The sequence below is a fragment of the Mesoplodon mirus genome (assembly GCF_964341445.2).
Source record: "Mesoplodon mirus genome assembly, chromosome: 17".
Taxonomy (NCBI): domain Eukaryota; kingdom Metazoa; phylum Chordata; class Mammalia; order Artiodactyla; family Ziphiidae; genus Mesoplodon; species Mesoplodon mirus.
This window is the reverse complement of record NC_138993.1, coordinates 1,032,967-1,059,133: the sequence shown is the minus strand read 5'-3', so window position 1 is coordinate 1,059,133 and position 26,167 is coordinate 1,032,967. Positions and strand designations below refer to the sequence as shown.

The window sequence follows — 26,167 nt, the reverse complement described above, 5'->3', positions numbered from 1 at the left end:
ACTCAGGAGCTCTTGCACAGAAGCAACAGTTTAAGTAGATACCGCTGTTAGAATGTATAGTTTTAAGATATCAAAGATTTTAGGAATAGGATGCCGTGGAATTTGAAACTTTCCTCCTGGGCCGGGAATGGAAATGCTCCGTTTTCAAGCTAACGGGTGGCCTCTCAATTTCTCTCCCTGCAGTGGCCTCATCGGGCGAAGCTGGGCAATGCTGTTCGCCAGCGCAGGCTTCAAGGTGAAACTGTACGACATTGAGCAGCGGCAGGTAACATACGCCCTGGACAGCATCAGGTGAGTCCACTGCACCTGTGGAGGAATCCAGCAGCCCGTGGCCACAGGTGGTCTTGTTTTCTGTGTCCTCAAGGCTGTAAGTCCTGTGATTTCACTCTCCTTGGCTGTCGCAGCCTTGGAGCGGGTGAAGGCCAGGCTGATGGAGAATGGGATTCACACCAATGCAGGGGCTCAGATTATGAGGACAGGACTTAGGGCGGTGAAGACGTATGAGGGGAGTGGAGGAACTGAGTGCAGACCCTCAGCTTCCAGCCCGCGTGAGCCAGGGAACCGCTCTCCTGTGTCACACGCCCTGGAGCTGTGTGGACTCTGCGCATCAGTAACAGAGGTCCTGAGGTTCGTTCTGACCTGTTGCTCTGACATGGCAGGACCAGAATTAACTGTGATAAGTATTGTTTAAGGCATGAGAGTAGGTGGAGTTAGCAAAGGCTGAGCGCTAAGCCGGCAGAGGGTGGAGTTTTAGGGGCAATCCCAGGAAGAGGACGAATAGGAACCAAAAGGAAAAAGGCCAAAACAGGGAGTCCAAAGACAGAAGAACCAAACTAATTCATGCCCCGCCCTCCCCCAAGATACCATCACTAATCATGGTTCCCTCTGGGGCCTGGTTTGTTCGGTAGTTACTCTCCTCCTTTGGGGCATAGCCATGATCGTTAACTTGAATGTGCATTTTTGGGTAACAAAAGATGCTTTATCGTTGACTCTTTGAAAAGACTAATATATAGGGTATGATGTCAGGCTATAGGCATCAAGAAATTATATACCCTAGCCCAACTTTGTTGTGTAACAGGTAAGAACCTAAAACCCAGAGAAGTCAAGTTGCTTCTTACATAGAGTAACATATAGCCAGTGACAAGATGAAACATCAATCTGACAAGCATAAGCAAATAAAAGAAACAAAAACCAAAAAAGGAAACAACCACCATAAAACTAAACACCCCCTAGTGCGTTGTTCTGTACTGTATGCAAGGAAGGGGAATTGGCATACGGACCTCTGTGTTCCAGGCACGTGCTATTAACCAGGGGAATTGGCATACGGACCTCTGTGTTCCAGGCACGTGCTATTAACCAGGGACACACAGATGAACAAGACAGAGCCAGTCCTTCCCCCCAGGGTGCTTACAGCCTAGTAATCTGACTGCATTAATTCTCATAGTGAACCCCATGGGGTGGATGTTACTGCCATATATTTTTTTAAAATAAATTTATTTATTTTATTTATCTATTTTTGGTTGCTTTGGTTTTCGTTGCTGTGCGCAACTTTCTCTAGTTGCGGCGAGCAGGGGCTACTCTTCGGTGCAGTGCGTGGGCTTCTCATTGTCGTGGCTTCTCTTGTTGTAGAGTACGGGCTGTAGGCACGTGGGCTTCAGTAGTTGTGGCTCTCGGCCTCTAGAGCACAGGCTCAGTTGTTGTGGCGCATGGGCTTAGCTGCTCCGTAGCACGTGGGATCTTCCCGGGCCAGGGCTCGAACCCGTGTCCCCTGTATTGGCAGGTGGATTCTTAACCACTGTGCCACCAGGGAAGCCCTTTTTTTTAAAAGAAAAAAACCCGAAACTTTTATTTAGAAAGGCTGAAATGATTGTATGCTAACTTGAACCGGTAGGTTGTATAAGAAAATTCCATTTTTGATATCCTCCAAGAGTTGGATTCCATTATGTATGCTTTGTTCTTTCTTCAGACCTAAAAAAAAAATCAACAACTGATTTTTCAACCAGTAGTTTATTCCCTCCTTTGCCTTGTTTAGAAATTTTTATGATCCCTCAGACAGTTCCATCTGGAACAAGCTTTCCTCTTATCCCCCAGCCAGCCCCAGTGGGTTCACCTTTACAGGCTCTGGGACTAGGACAGGAGGTAAGACATGTGAATGTTTCTTCACTGGGAAGTTACTGCCGTATTTTATGAGAAAACTTAGGTCTGTGAATGGTCAGGAACCCACTCAAAGACATAGTAGGACACAGAGTCCAGCCGTGGTTTATCTGACATGCCAAGGACAGGCATCTTCAGCATTTGTCTATACTGTTTGTTTTATAGAGATTCTGCAAGTATTACCTTCCAAGTTAAATATATACAAAAGAACGGGTCACTTATACTAGTTTATGAAGACTAGAATAAAACAAACTTTCATGAACTTGAGGTCTAGAGTAGTATTATCAATACCCTGTGTCCACCTTTTGAATCTGACCTCCATCTTCCTTTATTTTGTATCTACCATTACCTTGCCTAAAAAAAAGTTGTATCATATATTTGTTTCCCTAAACAATATACGGTTTAGTTTTGCTTGTTTTTGTGCTTTATAAAAATATTTTTGTGAGATTCACCCATGTCATTGCTTATAGCTGTAGTACATCTATGTCCATTGCTATATAATATTCTACTGTGTGACTTCGGTGTTATTTATTTATATTTTATCCTGATGAACGTAATAGCTGTTTCTAGTTGGGCGGTAATGTAAACAATGCTGCATTATTATCCTTTCATGTGTCTCCCCGTGCTTAAGTGCAAGAGTGTCCACAGGGTACATACCTAAGTGTGAGATTGCTGCGTCTGTTTTCCTTCTGGGATTCTGATTATATGTGTATCGAACCAACTCATTCTAACCTTCAGATCTTTTAAAGTCTCTTTCAACTTTCCATCTCCCTCTCTTTGCAGGACATTCTGGGTACAGTCTTTACATCTTTCGTCCAGTTTACTAATTCTAGTTTTACCTGTGTCTAATCTGTTATTTAAACCATCCACTGAGTTTTAGTAATTAAATTTCCATTTTAAAAGTTCTATTTGCTTCTTTTCCAAATATACCTGCTCATTTTTAATAGTTTCTCATTGCTTGCTGATTATTTGTGGTTCCATTTTTCAAACCTTTGAGCATTTAATACATCATTGCTTTATATTATATATCTGATAATTCCAGTACCTGGGGTTGTCTTAGATCAGGTTCCTCAGATTCAGAACCTGAGACAAAGATTCCTGGGCCAGTGATTTATTAAGAAAGTGCTTCTGGGAGAAACCAGTGAGGGACTGGGGTCGGGATAAGGAAGATAAAGGTAAGATTTGGGGAGGAGATCCAGCGTCAGCGAGTTTGCATTGGAGTCCTGGAGCATAAAATGCTCTGCAGAGTTTTCATCCCTGGAGGCTAGGGAGCTGCTTTCACACTCCTGCCTGGGTGTGACTCCCAGGCTTCTGGGTCCAGGGTGGTGCCCTGAGGGAGGGGGCAACGAAGAATTCACAGTCTGGGGGGATGGGCTGGTAAAGGGAATTCGGGGAGATCTGGGGGGATCCCCCGTGCCTCCACTGCAGAAACCATTGGGGAGTTTGAGGTAAAAACATTTCTTTCCTGACTTATTCCCACTTTCATTCATTCAAACACCCTGACTGAGCACCCTCTGTGTGCTGGGCACGGAGGCTGGAGGTTAAGTGGTAAACACAACAGACTAAGACCCCAAACCTCGAGGGGAGGGGAGCGGAGGGGGGCGGACAGTCCAAAAGGAGTCACTGGCAAGCTTGGTGTCTCAGCATCAGCTCTGGCAAACCAGGCGACTGGCCAAATCCGGGCTGCGGTGTGTTTGGTGTATCCTGTGAGCTAGGATTGGATTTTACACTTTTAAGGATTATAAAATAAAAAAGGAGAAAAGTATGTAACAGAGACCTCCTGTGGCCACAAAGCCTGAAATATCCCTATGTGGCCCTTTACACAAGAATCGCTCGACCCACGTGTTTAATAGTTGAGATTCCGGTTTCCACTCCTGACGTGTGGGTTTTCCCAGACCAAGCAGTTCTCCGACCCCAGTTGCCCGTCCTACGACTCAGCTCAGTTCTGAGATGCCATCAGGCTCCACAGGTGAGGGACTCGGTCCCGCAAGCCCCTCAGTTCAGACGCCAGTTAAGCCCAGTTGTCACCTGTGCTCCCGCCCTGTGGATCAGAGGTTCCCACAGCCCCCTCCTTGGGTTTGCTAACCGTGGCTAGAGCAGCTCACGGGCCCGGGAGACTAGCTACTCACTAGATTTCTGGTTTATTACCAACAGTGTTAGGGCTACAAATCAACAGCCAGATGAAGAGAGGCTCAGGGGCCACGTGGAGGGGCGCGGAGTTTTCCTGCCCTCTGGGTGCCCTCCCCCGAATCTCCACCTGTTCAATCTGGAGGCTCTCTGAACCCCGTCTTTGGGTTTTATGGAGCCTTCATCATTTAGGCACTGTTGATTAAATCCATTAAATCATTGCCCGCTGGTGACTGAACTCACTCTCCGCCCCCAGGTCAGGGTCAAGACTGTAATTACTGGGATGGTGCCACAGGCAACCAGCCCCTATCCTGAGGTGCTTTCAAAAGTCACCTCATTAACATAACAAAAGCCACCTTTGTTGCTCTCTTCACAGGAAATTCCAAGAGTTTTTAGGAGTTCAGTGCCAGCTCTGTGAAGATCAGCTACATCTTTCTTATTGTAAGTCACGGTATCACAGTAGTAGTAGGTGCTCAGAAGGAAAATAAAGTTTGCGGTGGTTTCTCACGGTAGCGGTGGGAAAATGTCCCCTTCTTCCCTTCTAGGTTCTTTGGCTGGTCTGATAATTAAATTGATATAAGGCAGATTAACAGGAGAAAGCCAGATGTAATTCGTACATAGGGGAGCCCCCTAAAGCCATTAGGACTCACAAGGCTTAGCTGGGCAGCTGAGGCTTCTATAAGTCTTGCCTGGGCGGGACGTCAGGATACAGAGGAGGGAAGGCCTTTCCCAGGAAGGAGAGGAGACCTTGGGATAACAAAGGCTGCCCTATTGTGCAGGTGTTTCTCCGGTAAAACTGTCTCTTCTGACCCAGGCCCCTTTTCCGATGTAAATTTAGGCCGTTGAGGGGGAAGGCAAGAGCCTTTCCTGAATCGGCTGGGTTTTGATGGCTTTTATCTCAACACAATCCTTGTGCCCAGGTGGCGTATTTTGGGGTGAAAAATCCTGTTCCCCTTTGTTGCCTTGTGTGTTTGGTGACCGCTGAGCTCGAATGAGTTTGGCCCTAGTCTGTGGAAAGCCTGGGCCTGCACTGGACCTAGCGTAGTGTACTGCAAACTCTCCACTGGGGGTTTTCTCAGTCATGCTCCTGGGTCGGGGGACCGAGTAGGGTCTGACTTTGTCTCCTTCACTCCTGACCCCGGGTCTCAGACACAGGCCCCTCGTGCACGTACCCTTAGGGCAACCCTGCCTTTTGCTGGTTTCAGTTCTTTTATTTTTTTAGTTGATAAATATTTTTTTAATGAAACAGCTCCTTTTTAATTCCTGCGTTTTCTCTTTTTATTTTATTTATTTATTTTTAAAATATTTATTTATTTATTTGGTTGCGCCGGGTCTTAGTTGTGACAGGCGGGCTCCTGAGTTGCAGCTCCCGGGGTCCTTAGTTGCAGCTCACCAGCTCCTTAGTTGTAGCATGCAAACTTAGTTGTGGCATGCATGTGGGATCTAATTCCCTGACCAGGGATCGAACCCAGGCCCCCTGCATTGGGAATGTGGAGTCTTATCCACTGCACCACCAGGGAAGTCCCTCTCTTTTTAAAACAGATCTTATTATTTAGAGCAGTTTTAGGTTCACAGCAAAACTGAGGCGAGGTATAGAGCTTTCCTGTGTTTCCCCCAGCCCCAAACACATGCACAGCGCCTCCGTTGTCAGCATCCCTCACCGGATGGTACATTTGTTACAACTACAATGACACATCATCATCATCCAAAGACCATAGTTAATATCACAGTTCACTCTTAGTGTTGTATAGTAAGTCCCCTACATACGAGCCTTCAAGTTGCAAACATGTGTTCGCATGTCCAGTCACGTAAGTTAGTTCCCCTGTCTGGCATACACGGTCACGTGTGTGCATCCTCTACAAGTGGACAACCACTGTGCTTTTGTGTACCTTACTGTACAGTACTGTCTAGAGTACAGTAGTACAGTATCTTTATTTCAAGCCCAAGATGTCCGGAAGCAAGCGTAAAAGCAGCGGTATATATAGCTGATTGTGTTAGTTGGGTACCTAGGCTAACTTTGTTGGACTTAGGAACAAATTGGACTTATCAACGTGCTCTTGGAATGGAACTCGTTTGTATGTAAGGGACTTACTGTACATTCTGTGGGTTCAGACATATGGACATGTATCCACCATTATAGTATCATAAGGAAAAGTTATTGCCCTAAAAATTTCCTGTGTTATCAAATGAAACTTCATGTGCCTGATGCACAGTGAGGCCCAACAAAGCAAAATGTCAGAGTATGGAGCAGAGAAAGGTTTACTGCAGGGCCAAGCAAGGAGAACAGGTGGCTTGTGCTCAAAAGACCCAAACTCCCCAGTGGTTTTTAGGGAAAAGTCTTTAATAGGCAAAATTTGGGGTGAGTGCTTCAGGGTGTGTGACTTCCTTCTGATTGGTTGGTGGTGAGGTAAGAGGGCGGAGCTCCAGGAATCCTGTGCTCAGCCTGAAGTTACCACCCTCCACCTGGGTTCTGCAGAAGAGCTCAGACAGGTATTGCGATGTGTATTCCTTGAGGAGGAGGAGGGACCCCACCCTAAGTCTGCGCTGTTTCTTGACTGTTCCTCCCTGGTCTCTGCATGCCCTCCCTTCCCTGATCAGCAGCTGTTTGAATCTGCCCTTTGGAACTCAGGGAAGGTCTATTAGGCTGAACCCCTTTTCCTGCCAACAAGAAAAGGGGACACAAAAGGCTTTTGTGCCCAGGAGGGCCCCGCAGGGTCCTGCTCCACTTCACCTGTGCTCCCTCCTCCCAAGCCCTTGTCAACCACTGAGCTTTATACTGTATCAGTTTGGAATCACACAGTCTGTAGCCTGTTCACATGGACTTCTTTCATTTAATAATATGCACTTAGGTTTTCCCCATGTCTTTTCATAACTCAGTCCTTTTAGCACCGAATAATACTCCATTGTTGGGATACACCGCAGTTTATTTATCCATTTACTTACCGGAGGACATCTTGGACGCTCCCGCATTTTGATAGTTATAAACAAAGCTCCTATAAACAAACATCCACGCAGGTTTTTGTATGGACATGTTTTCAACTCCTAAGGGTAAATACCAAGGAGTACAATTGCTGGATCATATGGTAAGAGTATTTTTTTAAATAGATTTCCCTTTTTTTAAAAAAAATATATTTATTTACTTATTTATTTTTGGCCGCATTGGGCCTTTGTTGCTGCATGTGGGCTTTCTCTAGTTACGGTGAGCGGGGGCCACTCTTCGTTGTGGTGCGCGGGCTTCTCATTGCGGTGGCTTCTCTTGTTGCGGAGCACAGGCTCCAGACGCGCAGGCTCAGTAGTTGTGGCTCACGGGCCTAGTTGCTCTGCGGCATGTGGGACCTTCCCGGACCAGGGCTCGAACCCGTATCCCCTGCATCGGCAGGCAGATTCTCAACCACTGCGCCACCAGGGAAGCCCAGCATTGTTGTTTCCTGACTGCTCCTCCCTTTTCTCCGAATACCCTCCCTTCCCTCATTAGCAACTGTTTGAATCTGCCCCTTGGAGCTCAGGGAAAGTCAAGGAGGCTGAATGAAGCCTGTTTCCTACAAAGGAGAAACGGGGAGGGGCATGGAAAGGACTTGTACCCCACAGGGTCCTGCTCTGTTTCCTGTTGACAGTTTACACAATCCAGATCTGAACATACTAAAACCATACAAACATGGTGGGTTGTCATGACCCCAGACAAGGTTCCGAAGGAAGGTTCTCTCCTAAGGAGGTGTGGTTAATTCCGATGCACAACAGGCACTAAAGGGGAGGGAGGAGGCCCAGATGGGCAGAGAAAAGTTTTATGTTTACATTTTCCTGGTACAAATAAAATTGATAAATTTGTAAATAAATTCGTAAATAAAATTCCTTGAAATACGAATTTTACTTCATCAAGGTGATGTAGGGAGCAATAGGAATTTATTGTCAGTGTAACAACCATTAAGGGGAATACAGTGTAAAGAACTTTGAGGAAGTTATGGCATTCCTAAGTAGGTAAAATTACACTGACTTTGATAAATTTATCTTTTGTTCCCACATTAGTGGTTTGTCTGAGTCAGGGCACAGGGAGACCCTATGGGGATGGTGGTGACAGTTGTGCTGGGCCTCACATGCTGGGCTTTTACTGGGTTTTCTGGCAAGCGTGTTGGTGGAGGCAGTTTGGAGCTGAGAGTTTAGCTCAACAGCAGGCCCAGGGTTGGAGGGAAGCCCAGCCTGGAGAGGCGACCCTGAGCCAGCCCCGTGCGGGCTGCAGACCAGCTCGGAAAGGCCAGACGGTAGAGCTTTAGGCCTTTCAGTTCCTCCTTGTGGAGCTGAAGCTGCCAGTCCCTGTGCGAACAAGGGGCAGGCCTGCGTCCCAGCAAACTTAGTGTGTTAGCACTAGCTTTGGCGTCCGTAAAATTGTCACACGTCACAAAGTATTGTTTGTTTTTCAACCATTTAAAAATGTAAAAATCATCATTCTCTCTCAGGCCTTATGGGAACTGGACTGTAGTTTACTGACCTCTACACTTTTCAGTTCTGTTATCGTTTCATCTTTTATTTTGTAGACCTAGTTCCAACACAGCTGTAACCAAGAGAAAACTCTTATGATTCCTAATTGAAAAGTTCTTTGTCCTACTTCTTGGGGTATTTGTATTAATAGGCCTTATTGTTTAGGTGTATCATTAAAGATCTTGGCCACTTTTAAAGTCCTTTCAGGCATCAGGGAGAACGTGGGGAAATTATAAGTAGGGTTTTCTTGTTCCTTTTTTTTTTTAGGCCAGATTAAAGGCTTTCCTATTTTCCTACTACTTTGCTTAATTAAGATCTAGTACTTTAAAATATTATTGGTGGCCAATTAGATTGGCCTGTAAGAGTTTTCAACCAAAAACAAAACAAAACAAAACAAAAAACACCAAACCAAAACAATTACTGTTAGCATCCTTGTTATAGAACAAGCAAGTATACTGAATTCTTATGTCTTAAGACTGGAGTACACACAAACTTTCCTCATACAGTGGCTTTGTTTTTATAACCCACATATGTGTTAAGTCGAGTTCACTTTAATATGCAGAACTGGTTGTACTTCTGACAGGAAGTGGGATTTCAGGATATCTTGTGACTGCCTCTGCTCAGATTGTTGCTGGCAAAAGCCTCCAGGAGAATTGGGTTTGAGTGCTGTCCGGCCACTCTCCTAGGTGGGGCACCACTCAGTTTTAGGTTTTGTGACTAATGTAAGGCCACCTGCTCCCCTTTCTTAAATCATGGGATTTTCAAATGTGCCATTCCTGCACCAGAGACCAAGTTAAGAGGCTCGGATCCAGACCTTACTTTTGGGAATATTTTGGTCAGGAAGATGAGTTCTGAGTGTCACAATCTTTTCAGCCAGGAAAGAATTATCACTGCTTCTTTCAGTAAGAGAAGCATCAGCCCGCAGGCTGAAATGACTGTCGGCTCACGTCGGCAGCAACACTGGGTGTTGGCTGTGGTCCTGAGAGGTTCAGGACCCCAAGATGAAGTGTCCCTGACCATGTCTTAGGCACAAGGCTTAAGGAGAGCCAACTTTATCCTTTTGTCAAGAAGCATAAGCAGTGTATCTTTCCGATTGGGTTGAATTGACTGGTGGGTCATTGTTGTGCTCAAGGAGCATCATTTTTTTTTTAAATATTTATTTATTTAGGCTGCATCGGGTCTTAGTTGCGGCATGTGGGATCTAGTTCCCTGACTGGGGATCGAACCCGGGCCCCCTGCATTGGGAGCGCAGAGTTTTACTCACTGGACCCCCAGGGAAGTCCCAAGGAACATCCTCTTGTGGCCCCTATTCTGTGGTCCTTGTCCCACAGGTGAGGACAGAGCTGTGCCCTCCTCTCGGCGCCCCTTGGTGTTCGATCTCCAAACACCAGCCAGGATGGGCACAGAAAGAAAGCGATTCCTGTCCCCAGAGCCTAGAACGTATTGAGCACTAGCTCCATAGTTGTTTTAACTGAGTCATAGGAACGTTTTCTAGAGCCTGTCTGTGGCTGTGTTTTTCACAGGCTTTTCTGCCGTCTGTCCCGTCCTTGCGGTTTGGCTCACTTACCATATTCAGTTCTTCTGAACATCCTATAGTAGAAAATAAAATGTTGAAACTCTTTACTCCTGCATGAAAATTCTATGAGTTTTAAACCTATTAAACACAAATCTTAAGTGGGTTGAAATGGTACATCTTGATTCTAAACTTGCAAAAATGAACTTGAACTGGGTCAAGTTGATTTTTGAAGTATTAAAACATTAGAAGATAAAAGAAATGATCACAACTCATATCATGCCAAGAGTACTTAGTAAATTAAAAGAAAATAAGAATGCTGTCATCCGAGACTAATCTTTTTCTAACAAGGTGGCAAAATAAGTCACTTAAAACTCCACATAAGGACTTCCGGGTAAGATGGCGGAAGAGTAAGACGCGGAGATCACCTTCCTCCCCACGGATACACCAGAAATACAGCTACACGTGGAACAACTCCTACAGAACACCTACTGAACACTGGCAGAAGACCCCAGACCTCCCAAAAGGCAAGAAACTCCCCACATACCTGGGTAGGGCAAAACGGAGAGATCCGCACACAGAGGATCGGTGCCGAGCGGCACTCACCAGCCCGAAAGGCTTGTCTGCTCGCCCGCCGGGGCGTGCAGCGCTGGAAGCTGAGGCTCGGGCTTCGGTCAGAGCGCAGGGAGAGGACTGGGGCTGGCGGCGAGAACTCAGCCTGAAGGGGGCTAATGTGCCACAGCTAGCCGGGAGGGAGTCCGGGAAAACTCTGGAGCTGCCGAAGAGGCAAGAGACTTTTTCTTCCCTCTTGGTTTCCTGGTGCGCGAGGAGAGGGGATTAAGAGCGCTGCTTAAAGGGGCTCCACGGACGGGCGCGAGTCGCGACTGAAAGCGCGGAGCCCAGTGACAGGCGTGGGACGCTGGGCCTGCTGCTGCCGCCGCCAAGAAGCCTGTGTGCGAGCGCAGGTCACTGCCCACACCGCCCTTCCGGGAGCCTGTGCAGCCCGCCACTGCCGGGGTCCCGGGATCCAGGGGCGGCTTCCCTGGGAGAACGCACGGCGCGCCTCGGGCTGGTGCAACGTCACGCCGACCTCTGCCGCTGCAGGCTTGCCCCGCACTCCGCGCCCCTCCCTCCCTCCCGGCCTGAGTGAGCCAGAGTCCCCGAAGAGGCTGCTCCTTTAATCCTGTCCTATCTGAGCGAAGAACAGACGCCCTCCGGCGACCTACACGCAGAGGCGGGGCCAAATCCAAAGCTGAGACCCAGGAGCTGTGAGAACAAAGAAGAGAAAGGGAAACCTCTCCCAGCAGCCTCAGAAGCAGCGGATTAAAGCTCCACAATCAACTTGATGTACCCTGCATCTGCGGAATACATGAATAGACAACACATCATCCCAAATTGAGGAGCCCGGAGTCAGTGCTGTGCCTCTGAGGTGGGAGAGCCAACTTCAGGACACTGGTCCACAAGAGACCTCCCAGCTCCACATAATATCAAACGGCGAAAATCTTCCAGAGATCTCCATCTCAACACCAGCACCCAGCTTCACTCAACGACCAGCAGGCTACAGTGCTGGACACCCTGAGCCAAACAACTAGCAAGACAGGAACACAACGCCACCCATTAGCAGAGAGGTGGCCTAAAATCATAAAAAGTCCACAGACACCCCAAAACACACCACCAGACGTGGACCTGCCCACCAGAAAGACAAGATCCAGCCTCATCCACCAGAACACAGGCACTAGTCCCCTCCACCAGGAAGCCTACACAACCCACTAAACCAACCTTAGCCACTGGGGACAGACACCAAAAACAACAGGAACTACGAACCTGCAGCCTGCAAAAAGGAGACCCCAAACACAGTAACATAAGCAAAATGAGAAGACAGAAAAACACACAGCAGGAGAAGGAGCAAGATAAAAACCCACCAGACCTAACAAATGAAGAGGTAATAGGCAGTCTACCTGAAAAAGAATTCAGAATAATGATGGTAAAGATGATCCAAGATTCTATTTCCCAGATCCAAAATCTTGGAAATAGAATAGACAAAATGCAAGAAACAGTTAACAAGGACCTAGAAGAACTAAAGATGAATCAAGCATCGATTAAAAACACAATACATGAAATAAAAAATACTCTAGATGGGATCAATAGCAGAATAACTGAGGCAGAAGAACGGATAAGTGAGGTGGAAGATAAAATAGTGGAAATAACTGCTGCAGAGCAAAATAAAGAAAAAAGAATGAAAAGAACAGAGGACAGTCTCAGAGACCTCTGGGACAACATTAAACGCACCAACATTCGAATTATAGGGGTTCCAGAAGAAGAAGAGAAAAAGAAAGGGACTGAGAAAATATTTGAAGAGATTATAGTTGAAAACTTCCCTAATATGGGAAAGGAAATAGTTAATCAAGTCCAGGAGGCACAGAGAGTCCCATACAGAATAAATCCAAGGAGAAATACGCCAAGACATATTAATCAAACTGTCAAAAATTAAACACAAAGAAATCATATTAAAAGCAGCAAGGCAAAAACAACAAATAACACACAAGGGAATCCCCATCAGGATAACAGCTGATCTCTCAGCAGAAACTCTACAAGCCAGAAGGGAGTGGCAGGACATACTTAAAGTGATGAAGGAGAAAAACCTGCAACCAAGATTACTCTACCCAGCAAGGATCTCATTCAGATTTGATGGAGAAATTAAAACGTTTACAGACAAGCAAAAGCTGAGAGAGTTCAGCACCACCAAACCAGCTTTACAACAAATGCTAAAGGAACTTCTCTAGGCAAGAAACACAACAGAAGTAAAAGACCTACAATAATGAACCCAAAACAATTAAGAAAATGGGAATAGGAACATACATATCGATAATTACCTTAAATGTAAATGGACTAAATGCTCCCACCAAAAGACACAGAGTGGCTGAATGGATACAAAAACAAGACCCATCTATATGCTGTCTACAAGAGACCCACTTCAGACCTAGAGACACATACAGACTGAAAGTAAGGGGATGGAAAAAGATATTCCATGCAAATGGAAACCAAAAGAAAGCTGGAGTAGCAATTCTCATATCAGACAAAATAGACTTTAAAATAAGGACTACTAGAAGAGACAAAGAAGGACACTACATAATGATCAAGGGATCGATCCAAGAAGAAGATATAACAATTGTAAATATTTATGCACCCAACATAGGAGCACCTCAATACATAAGGCAAATACTAACAGCCATAAAAGGAGAAATCGACAGTAACACAATCATAGTAGGGGACTTTAACACCCCACTTTCACCAATGGACAGATCATCCAAAATGAAAATAAATAAGGAAACACAAGCTTTAAATGATACATTAAACAAGATGGACTTAATTGATATTTATAGGACATTCCATCCAAAAACAACAGAATACACATTTTTCTCAAGTGCTCATGGAACATTCTCCAGGATAGATCATATCTTGGGTCACAAATCAAGCCTTGGTAAATTTAAGAAAATTGAAATTGTATCAAGTATCTTTTCCGACCACAATGCTATGAGACTAGATATCAATTACAGGAAAAGAGCTGTAAAAAATACAAACACATGGAGGCTAAACAATACACTACTTAATAACGAAGTGATCACTGAAGAAATCAAAGAGGAAATTAAAAAATACCTAGAAACAAATGACAATGGAGACACGACGACCCAAAACCTATGGGATGCAGCAAAAGCAGTTCTAAGAGGGAAGTTTATAGCAATACAATCCCACCTTAAGAAACAGGAAACATCTCGAATAAACAACCTAACCTTGCACCTAAAACAATTAGAGAAAGAAGAACAAAAACATCCCAAAGTTAGCAGAAGGAAAGAAATCATAAAAATCAGATCAGAAATAAATGAAAAAGAAATGAAGGAAACGATAGCAAAGATCAATAAAACTAAAAGCTGGTTCTTTGAGAAGATAAACAAAATTGATAAACCATTAGCCAGACTCATCAAGAAAAAAAGGGAGAAGACTCAAATCAATAGAATTAGAAATGAAAAAGGAGAAGTAACAACTGACACTACAGAAATACAAAAGATCATGAGAGATTACTATAAGCAACTCTATGCCAATAAAATGGACAACCTGGAAGAAATGGACAAATTCTTAGAAATGTACAACCTGCCAAGACTGAATCAGGAAGAAATAGAAAATATGAACAGACCAATCACAAGCACTGAAATTGAAACTGTGATAAAAAGTCTTCCAACAAACAAAAGCCCAGGACCAGATGGCTTCACAGGCGAATTCTATCAAGCATTTAGAGAAGAGCTAACACCTATCCTTCTGAAACTCTTCCAAAATATAGCAGAGGGAGGAACACTCCCAAACTCATTCTACGAGGCCACCATCACCTTGATACCAAAACCAGGCAAGGATGTCACAAAGAAAGAAAACTACAGGCCAATATCACTGATGAACATAGATGCAAAAATCCTCAACAAAATACTAGCAAACAGAATCCAACAGCACATTAAAAGGATCATACACCATGATCAAGTGGGGTTTATTCCAGGAATGCAAGGATTCTTCAATATACGCAAATCAATCAACGTGATACACCATATTAACAAATTGAAGGAGAAAAACCATATGATCATCTCAATAGATGCAGAGAAAGCTTTCGACAAAATTCAACACCCATTTATGATAAAAACCCTGCAGAAAGTAGGCATAGAGGGAACTTTCCTCAACATAATAAAGGACATATATGACAAACCCACAGCCAGCATCGTCCTCAATGGTGAAAAACTGAAACCATTTCCACTAAGATCAGGAACTAGACAAGGTTGCCCACTTTCACCACTCTTATTCAACCTAGTTTTGGAAGTTTTAGCCACAGCAATCAGAGAAGAAAAGGAAATAAAAGGAATCCAAATTGGAAAAGAAGAAGTAAAGCTGTCACTGTTTGCAGATGACATGATACTATACATAGAGAATCCTAAAGATGCTACCAGAAAACTACTAGAGTTAATCAATGAATTTGGTAAAGTTGCAGGATACAAAATTAATGCACAGAAATCTCTGGCATTCCTATATACTGATGATGAAAAATCTGAAAGTGAAATCAAGGAAACACTCCCATTTACCATTGCAACAAAAAGAATAAAATATCTAGGAATAAACCTACCTAAGGAGACAAAAGACCTGTATGCAGAAAATTATAAGACACTGATGAAAGAAATTAAAGATGATACAAATAGATGGAGAGATGTACCATGTTCTTGGATTGGAAGAATCAACATTGTGAAAATGACTCTACTACCCAAAGCAATCTACAGGTTCAATGCAATCCCTATCAAACTACCACTGGCATTTTTCACAGAACTAGAACAAAAAATTTCACAATTTGTATGGAAACACAAAAGACCCCGAATAGCCAAAGCAATCTTGAGAACGAAAAATGGAGCTGGAGGAATCAGACTCCCTGACTTCAGACTATACTACAAAGCTACAGTAATCAAGACAGTATGGTACTGGCACAAAAACAGAAAGATAGATCAATGGAACAGGATAGAAAGCCCAGAGTTAAACCCACGGACATATGGTCACCTTATCTTTGATAAAGGAGGCAGGAATGTACAGTGGAGAAAGGACAGTCTCTTCAATAAGTGGTGCTGGGAAAACTGGATAGGGACATGTAAAAGTATGAGATTAGATCACTCCCTAACACCATACACAAAAATAAGCTCAAAATGGATTAAAGACCTAAATGTAAGGCCAGACACTATCAAACTCTTAGAGGAAAACATAGGCAGAACACTCTATGACATAAATCACAGCAAGATCCTTTTTGACCCACCTCCTAGAGAAATGGAAATAAAGACAAAAATAAACACATGGGACCTAATGAAACTTAAAAGCTTTTGCACAGCAAAGGAAACCATAAAGAAGACCAAAAGACAACCCTCAGAATGGGAGAAAATATTTGCAAATGAAGCAACTGACAAAGGATTAATCTCCAAAATTTATAAGCAGCTCATGCAGCTCAATAACAAAAAAACAAAGAACCCAATCCAAAAATGGGCAGAAGACCTAAATAGACATTTCTCCACAGAAGATATACAGACTGCCAACAAACACATGAAAGGATGCTCAACATCTTTACTCATTAGAGAAATGCAAATCAAAACTACAATGAGATATCATCTCACACCAGTCAGAATGGCCATCATCAAAAAATCTAGAAACAATAAATGCTGGAGAGGGTGTGGAAAAAAGGGAACACTCTTGCACTGCTGGTGGGAATGTGAATTGGTACAGCCGCTATGGAGAACGGTATGGAGGTTCCTTAAAAAACTACAAATAGAACTACCATATGACCCAGCAATCCCACTACTGGGCATATACCCTGAGAAAACCATAATTCAAAAAGAGACATGTACCAAAATGTTCATAGCAGCCCTATTTACAATAGCCCGGAGATGGAAACAACCTAAGTGTCCATCATCGGATGAATGGATAAAGAAGATGTGGCACATATATACAATGGAATATTACTCAGCCATAAAAAGAAATGAAATTGAGCTATTTGTAATGAGGTGGATAGACCTAGAGTCTGTCATACAGAGTGAAGTAAGTCAGAAAGAGAAAGACAAATACTGTATGCTAACACATATATATGGAATTTAAGAAAAAAAATGTCATGAAGAACATAGGGGTAAGACAGGAATAAAGACACAGACCTACTAGAGAATGGACTTGAGGATATGGGGAGGGGGAAGGGTAAGCTGTGACAAAGTGAAAGAGCGGCATGGACATATATACACTACCAAACGTGAGGTAGATAGCTAGTGGGAAGCAGCCGCATAGCACAGGGAGATCAGCTCGGTACTTTGTGACCGCCTGGAGGGGTGGGATAGGGAGGGTGGGAGGGAGACGCAAAAGGGAGGGGATATGGAAACATATGTATATGTATAACTGATTAAATTTGTTATAAAGCAAAAAAATAAAATAAAATAAAAAAAAAAAAAAAAAAAAAAAAAAAAAACTCCACATATTTAGGGCTTCCCTGGTGGCGCAGTGGTTGAGAGTCTGCCTGCCGATTCAGGGGACACGAGTTCATGCCCCGGTCTGGGAAGATCCCACATGCCGCGGAGTCGCTGGGCCTGTGAGCCATGGCTGCTGAGCCTGTGCGTCCAGAGCCTGTGCTCCGCAACGGGAGAGGCCACAACAGTGAGAGGCCCGCGTACTGCAAAAAAAAAAAAAAAAAAAAAAAGGTAAAAACTCCACATATTTAAATCCCATAATAGAAAGGGAGCTTGACCTTGGAAAACCCATTAGCAGATGCTTCGCTGCTTAGCTTTTGTTCTCCATTGTATGCTCAATGCTTGGCATGTATTAGGGCTCAGGAATTTGAGAGGATGGATGTATTTTAAGAAGAAAAACAAAAAGTAAACAGAGCTGTAATGTGGACCCAGACATTGGGGCTCCCCATGACTTGGGTCCAGTCTCTTTTCCACGTGGTGACGGGGCCGTTCTAGCCTCACGGGCCCAGGAGCCCTGGGCCGGGCCATCATGACTCTGAATGACCACCCCAGGCAGGGCAGAGGACCAGCTGCCTGTCTGGCTGGAGCCCCGTCTGCAATCGCTGACTTTGGGTTAACTCTTCTCAGTTTCTTTACTGCCACTGCTACCGTGTGGCGATGGTCACTCTGAATTCGAGTCCACTAGAAATGAATCTGCTTTCTACGTGGATGTGGGTTTAATAGGACCGCAGAGCTGAGCTCTGAAGCTAGGCAGCTGCCCTGGGCCCCGCCTCCTGCCTAACTGAGCCCCCTGGCCCGGTGACTGGGTCCCTGACTTGTTTTTAACTTGCTACCCAGGCCCCTGCACTTGCTTCAATATCTTGAACCCAGTTTTCATCTGGATCCTCTGCACTGGTCTGTCCTGGATTGAAACTGACTTTTCGTTGTCCACATGGCTTTGGCCGGAATAACTGAGGGTAATAGATCACAGAATGGCCACAGATGGCTCCCATCTGTGTCAGCTACAGTTACCAGAAAAAGTATGCCATCTAGTAGCTGGAGCTATAAGAAACATGCACAAGACACTCATGGGGACATTTTATCAAGTGTATTGAAGGCCAATAAAGAAGACGTCAGTCAGTGGGCGGGAGCCTGTCTGCAGGGGTTTAACAGGGACGGTGCAGAGCGGCAGCTGACCAGACCTACCTGGGCTGCGAAGTTCAGAAGTGGCCTGAGTGCCATCGCCAGAAGTTGACACCAGTGGCCCGTCAGTTCAGCGGGTTGTCGATCCTGACGTTGTCTGTGTTCACGGGTCTTGCTGGCCCTTGGCTGTCACTAGGACAGTTCAGATAATTGCTTCATGTTAGTTATTTACCCCTCTTCCCAAACAGAAATGGCTTTTGCTTTCTCTGATCTGTAAAAGTTACATATGCTAATTGTACATTAAAATTGGGGAGAAATCAGAGTACTTTGGCTGTCTCTGAATGGCAGGGTTAGGAGTGACTGTTGCTGGGTTTGGGGACTCACGCCGACCTCCCCGTCCTGAAGGCCCGGGTGGGAGGACGCACGTGTTCCCAGGGAGTGGAGGGCTGTGAAGGCTCACGTGGACTTACGTCAGCGTGTGGACTCAGAACGTGAATCCTGGTCATTTCTCCCTATGAGGTTTCCTGCAACGACAAACAGGAAAGCAGGGGACACTTTGGTTAACCGGGCGCTGGTGGAATTGACCGGCGGAGGCTGAAGCAGGCCTTCTGCTCCCCGGGGTGTCTCCCGCCCAAGGGAAGAGACCTCTGAGTGCCTGAGAGGGGTGACAGCGGGGCCCTGGGTCCCAGCAGGCGGATGTTCAGGCCTCCTGTGGGACAGACGCAGGGACTTTTCTTCCTACCGCATATTGAACTTCATCTGCTTCCGGAGACGTTTCCAGATTGAGGCGTCCAGGGGGCTGGGCCTGTAACTCGTGTGAATAAAGGGTGGGGAGAGAATGGAGTGGGGGAGGTGCAGCCCTTGGCGGATGGGGGACCAGCTTTGGTGGAAGGGATTCCAGATTTTAAAGGCCCTATGCGGTCAAACAAAAGAAGTCTGGGGCTCCTATTTTTATTTTTATTTTTTTAAATTTTCTTTTGCTGTACAAGGGCCTCTCACTGCTGTGGCCCCTCCCGTTGCGGAGCACAGGCTACGGATGCGCAGGCCCAGCGGCCATGGCTCACGGGCCCAGCCGCTCTGCGGCACGTGGGATCTTCCCAGACCGGGGCACGAACCCGCGTCCCCTGCATCGGCAGGCGGACTCTCAACCACTGCGCCACCAGGGAAGCCCTGGGGCTCCTATTTTTAATAAAAAGTTTGGTATTTTCCCACTTCAGAGACACTGAAAATGATAAAAATGAGATGAATGAATGAAAAGAAAGTGTCCGCACACATTCCACCGCAGGAGCAGAGGGCGCTGCGGCATGTTGTCCCGACGTCACTGGGGCCTTTGTGGAGCATCAGCTTGATGCGGTTGAGCATCCCCGGGCCCTGGGACACGTCTGGCCTGGCCTCTCATTTCCAAGCTGGCCTCTGCCCTGTGCCTCTGGGATTTAGCATTTGTGTTGGCCGAGGCCCAGTGGACTTGCATTCGTGAGCTCGGTCCTGCCTGGCTCTGCCCTTCCCCCGCTTCCTGTCCATCTCCAGCTGCCTCAGTGCCTCAGACCTCAGGGAAGAGGGGGGAAGTGGAAAAACCTGCCCCACATCCCCTTGGCACTTCATAACAGGCTGACAGTGAGGCTCCTTGTGGAGTTGGCCGCGGACAGGAAGCAGGACGCGAGGCCGGAGCTGCAGGCGGGCACAGAGCACAGGGAGGTCAGGACACCAGGAATCCTCTGAAACAGCCCAATGCCTGGGTTGTTATATTTTAAACAATTTTATTAAGGAAATGAATGCATAAAGACAGCTATTAACTAGAGTTTATAACCCAAACCCACAGTCTCCTGTCCCCTGTCCCTACACCTGGGCTTAGGATCTGACCTGGGAACACATTCTGCTGTTTGGGAAATACTTGTGTTTTATTTCTTTGATAAGTTCTTATCTTTTTAAATTAATAAATGTCTGTTTTAAATAAAATCTCAAAATCAGAAATATACAAGAAGATCACCCATTTTGTACCTAGACTGTTAATTGTTAACATCTCCTTTTCTCCTAACTTTGCTCAAGTTAGGAGCCTTGAGTCCTGGTGCTGGGCTGACCTCTAGAGGTCAGGCTGGGGCACTGCAGCTTCTTAGCGGGCGCTCTAGTGGAACCCGTTCTTGGCCTCCGAGTAGTGAGTGTATGGGGCTGAGAAGCCAGCTGAGAGTCGTACCTTTTCCAGGTATTTATGTTCGTCCCCTGCAAAGCTCGAGGCAGAAGTTCTTCCAAAACACTCAATGAAGGATATTGGAACTAGTGTAACTAGCTTTTTGGTTTGTTTGTTTTAGCTGATACACCACAGCTCTTCCAAATCATTTATATGACAAAACTCTCACAGATTCTGTCTCCTTTTAAAAAATTGAAGCCCGAGTCCCCTGCATGGTGATGGCCTGCGAGGGCTTCTTCACGAAGCCGTCCCAGAAGCAGGAGAGGCTGCGTCCACCTGATGCGTCGTGGACTTGTTCTCTTTGCCTGAGGCTTCTTTTTGGTAAAATAATAAAGAAACCTGTATTTCAGCACATCTTTCCATTTTTTCACAACAACAGTAGCAAGAAAGTTTCTCTTCCTCAATTTGTAGCTAAAGCAAAATACAAAATGCACAGCTTTAAGAAAGAAACAGAACAAGGGAAGGGAGCTGGCCGACCCACGTGGGTCCTGGTGCCTCAGGAGCACTGACCTCCCCGGGACAGGGCAGGACAGGACAGGGCAGAACACGACAAGGCAGGACAGGACAAGGCAGGACAGGGCAGGACAGGACAGGACAGAACAGGACAAGGCAGGACAGGACAGGACAAGGCAGGACAGGACAGGACAGGGCAGGACAGGACAAGGCAGGACAGGGCAGGACAAGGCAGGACAGGACAAGGCAGGACAGGGCAGGACAAGGCAGGACAGGACAGGACAAGACAGGACAGGGCAGGACAGGACAGGACAAGGCAGGACAGGGCAGGACAGGACAAGGCAGGACAGGGCAGGACATGACAAGGCAGGACAGGGCAGGACAGGGCAGGACAAGGCAGGACAGGACAGGACAAGGCAGGGCAGGACAGGACAAGGCAGGACAGGACAGGACAGGACAAGGCAGGACAGGGCAGGACAAGGCAGGACAGGGCAGGACAGGACAGGACAAGGCAGGACAGGACAGGGCAGGACAGGGCAGGACAGGACAGGACGAGCAGGGCTGCCCGTGGGTTACCTCAGCTCAGGGATGCCCTGCAGACACCGGCCCAGGGCCGTCCCTCCTGTCCAGGCCTCACTCACATGATGCCCGGCCTTCCCGTGGCTTCCTGTTCCCGCAGCGCCCAGTCCAGTGACCTGAGACCCAGACCCTTCAGGTAACTGGCCACACTCAAGCCATCGCCCCAACCCAGGGCCTCCCTGACCCCTGGCTGACACCCTGCGCCCAGGAGCGCCAACCCGACTTGTTCCCTCCAAAGGACTCCAACAGCTTAAAGATAAAACCTGCGGCCCGAAACCATGTGAAAGTGGCTGAGTCACTGGCAGAGAAATCCAGAGAATGTTCTGGAAAGCCTGCGCATGTTTGTGCGTGTGCTTACCTTGTGTATTTAACGTGTCGTGAGTTACAACCGCGCGGTCCTGGTCCACATTGCGAGGCGCCTCCTCGTGCCCTTCTCCCCAGGGGCCCACTGCGGCTGAACAACCACTGGTTTCTGGTATTACCCACCATGGGCCTTGTTTCACCCTTTAAAAATTAAAAAAAAAAAGTTTAATTGTAAAATACATATAACATAAGACTTATTATCTTAATCACGTTGGGGTCCAGTTCAGTGACATTAAGCGCATTCACACTGTCGTACAACCGTCTGTCTTCGTCACTCTTGTCATCGTCATCTTGCAAAACTGAGACTCTGTCCCCGTTAGACAGCAGCCTACTCCAGCCCCTGGCAGCCCCCACTCTCTCTGTGTCTCTGTGAAGCTGGTTATTCTAGGGACCTCATACAAGTGGAGTCACACAGTACTTGTCCTTTTGTGGCTGGCTTGTTTCACTGAGCATGATGTCCTCAAGGTTCATCCATGGTGTTGTAACTGAAAGTGGGGTCTGGCCGCTCGCCACTCAAAAGCCAATAAAGAGGCCAGGCTGGTGGGAAGGAAGGTTTGCTTTATTTTGCAGGCCGGCAGCCGGGGTGGTGGGGGGAAGGAGACAGACGCCTGTCCAAAGGCCAACTCCCCCCGCTGACAACCAGGGGGCAAGAGCTTTTACAGACAGCTTTTATTCTACCGGCAGGAACAGCACAGGCAGCTCTGACCGTCACCATGAAATTGGTCGTCGGTGGTCTGACCAACGTCATCTTGATTGTTTTAGGTGCAGTTAACCTTCAGTTCCACATTCGGTTTGTTTCCATCTCTTTGAGGCCAGTTCTCGGAATTGTGGCAGCTTCTGTCATGGCTACAGTCTGGTCATCATGGAGTTAACTTCTTCCACCTGGTGAGGGTTTCAGTATCTACAAGACAGCTCCCAGGATACGGCTCAGAGTATTATCTCTATCCCTTAAGGGGGAACTAAAGGTCCTTGACTATGCTTAATGACTAAACTATTATTTTTTGGTCTCCTTTGACTGTTTTCCTTTGCTTCTGCATTTTCTCACTTCTCTGATTAAACTTATTCTTTGGCTAAAGTTTTTCCACAGACAAAAGGCAGGCTGAGGACATGGGGGGCAGGGACCATAGGGTCCTGCTGCGTTTCAGTGTAGCCTGTGTCAGGATTTCCTTCCCTCTTAAGGCTGAATACCATTCCACTGTGTGGTTGTGTATCCATTCATCCGTCTGTGGACATAGGGTTGTTTCCCTCTTCTGGCCCCTGAGCAATGCTGGTATGGACACGGGGGTACAAATACGTGTTTGAGTCCCAGCTTTTAGCTTTCGGGGGTGTACACCCAAAAGTGGAGTCGCCGGTTCATGATAGTCCTATTTTTAACTTGTTGAGAAACCACCGGACATTTGCCCCCCTGGCTGCAGCTTTTACATTCCAGCCAGCGGTGCACAGGGTTGTTTCTCCACATCCCCGCCAGTGCTTGGTTTCTTCTCTCTTCTGTTCACCGTCACCATCCTAATGGGCGTCCCGTGGTTTTGATTTGCATTTCCCTGCTGATGAGTAACGCAGACCTCTGTTTGATTTTGAATTGTTTCTGAATACTCACGGCTCACTCTGCACTGCTTTCCAGAAAAGAGATGAAGTTGCTGGAACAGTCGGGCTCCCTGAAAGGCTCGCGGGGCGCCGAGGAGCAGCTGTCACTCATCAGCAGTTGTTCCGACCTCCGGGAGGCAGTAGAGGGCGCCCTGCACGTCCAGGTGAGTGGGGACACCTGCCCGCCGGGGCTGGAACAGCTAGCCTTCCAGCTCCTTGGGTCAAAGGCAATGGAAGGCGTGGGCATCGTGTACCTGCAGGTCAGGATGCCGTTCACGTGACAGGAAACACTGTCTTTAACCGTCTGGTACATGGGCTCTCGTCAAACCCCTGGGACGGTGTTATCTTTCAGGGGTGTTAGAATGCTGAGCAAAAATACATTTTCTGGACAGCTAACACTGTTATTTTGTTTTTCTTCTAGTTGAATGAGAGATTATGTTCTTGTTCTCATATGCAATTGTGTAAAAGCTTAAAGAAATCACCCAAAAGAAACCCTTTCATTTCTTGTGGCATTTGCATTTAGTTTTTCCAACAACGTCACTCAGCAAAAGCGGGCTCTCTGGGGGCCCTGTTCCCACCGCCAAGGATGCTCCAGGCCGAGCAGGAGGTGGCCTCGGGGCCAGGGGAGCAGCTCGGTGCCCTCGCAGGGTCCAGCCCACCCGGGCCTACAAGCAGCTCCTGACCCACTAAGACCCTGGTGTCACCCCAGCTTCTGAAACGTGACACTTACTGCCCAGGGTTGACGCGGGCTTCGCTCCGGAGCCCCTCACTGTCTGTCCAGTCAGTGCTGATGTTTCATCTGCTCTGTGACGATGGTTGAGGTGAGAATGTGGGAGCAAACCCGGGGCCCGAGCGTGTTTCCTGGTCCGGAGGCCGAGGGCCTGACGCTCCTCCAATTCACACAGCAAAGCTCCCCGTCTCCTCCTGGTCTTTCCACCCGGATCTCGTGACACCAAGGGCTCTGAGGGGCCCCGGCGTTACTGCTTAGCCTTCCTGACGTGGCCCTGAGCGTCCAGGGGTCCTCCCAGCACGGTCCCCGCAGAGGAGAGTCTGCACGTGGTTAGCTTGTTTTTTGTTTTTTTTTTTTTTTTTTTTGGTTAGCTTGTTTTTAAGGGAAGTGTCTTCTCTTCTGCGACCCTGCTGGAGGAGGGGGATGTAGGTTGTGCAGCTCATGGTGCCAGCAGAGACCCCCCTGCAGGGGCGAGGGGACGGGGGACCGAGGGCTCCAGAGCAGACCTTGAGCCACCCACCCTGCACTGGGCAGCTGAGGGCCTTTCTCCGGCTTCCTGACCCGACACCTCGTCCTGGTCCGGCGAGGGTGGGACACCCATGCCTGGGTTGTCGTGGTCATATCAGGTGACCCTAATGCAAGGCCAGGCTCCATTGCCTCCAATGAGAACATCAATAAATTCCTTTTTGGGGTCGATTTGATACATAATATTTACAGGACGGAAATGAAAGTTTATAATGACATGTATGATGTGACCTGACATGTGAACATGTGACCACGTTTCACAGAACACTCGTTCAGACTTTTAACGGTGCCTGACTTGGCGTCTGTCTTCACTAAGTGACTTGAGCCTCTTTTCCTTTTTTTTTAAAAATTTATTTATTTTATTTTTGGCTGCCTCGGGTCTTGGTTGCTGCTCGCGGGCTTTTCTTTAGTTGCGACGAGCGGGGGCTACTCTTCGTTGTGGTGCGTGGGCTTCTCGTTGCGGTGGCTTCTCTTATTGCAGAGCATGGGCTCTAAGTGCACGGACTTCTGTAGTTGTGGCTCCTGGGCTCAGTAGTTGTGGCTCATGGGCTCCGTAGTTGTGGCTCGCGGGCTCTAGAGCGCAGGCTTAGTAGTTGTGGCGCACGGGCTTAGTTGCTCCACGGCATGTGGGATCTTCCCGGACCAGGGATCGAACCCGTGTCCCCTGCATTGGCAGGAGGATTCTCAACCGCTGCGCCACCAGGGAAACCCACAACTAATGCATCTTAATTTCACCTTATGTTCTCCAAACAAATGAGAAAATAAATCCCCCCAGTCAAAACCTGCCTGATGTGATACCATGTGTTTGTTAAGTTATATTAGGTTTCTAACAATCTGGGGATGTTAAAATTTTATTTTAAAGAATAAAGAAAGTTTGGGAGAATCCTACTCAGGTCCATTATTCCAAAAATGTTTTAGTACTTTCCTGTATTTGTATTTCTTTCCATTTCTTCTGTTTATTTTCTCTCTTTCTCTAACATACTTAACATTATACTGTAAATAGAATTTTGCATCATGGTTTTTCTTTAGGACTTTACAACCTTTCTTGCCTTCCTGTCTCTATAAGATAGAGGTACAATTTTTGGACTTTAAAAAAACACTGTTATGTTTATCATGTGATATCTAACCTGAGAGAACCTTCCATCTAAAAATGACCTTGGGGCTTCCCTGGTGGTGCAGTGGTTAACAATCTGCCTGCCAATGCAGGGGACATGGGTTTGATCCCTGGTCCAGGAAGATCCCACATGCCGCAGAGCAACTAAGCCGTGTGCCACAGCTACTGAGCCTGTGCTCTAGAGCCCACGAGCCACAACTACTGAAGCCCGCGTGCCTAGAGCCCATGC

At 46.8% G+C, this 26,167-nt stretch overlaps 1 protein-coding gene across 1 annotated transcript in view; it reads left to right on the top strand.

Annotated features, from left to right (window-relative positions):
* Window positions 1-26,167, top strand: part of CRYL1 (crystallin lambda 1) — a 78,654-nt gene that overhangs the window by 7,587 nt on the left and 44,900 nt on the right. Inside the window, exons 2-3 of the mRNA XM_082602596.1 lie at window positions 184-291; window positions 23,607-23,733. Of these exons, the coding sequence (XP_082458722.1) occupies window positions 184-291; window positions 23,607-23,733 (235 nt within the window). The remainder of the gene's footprint in view (window positions 1-183; window positions 292-23,606; window positions 23,734-26,167) is intronic.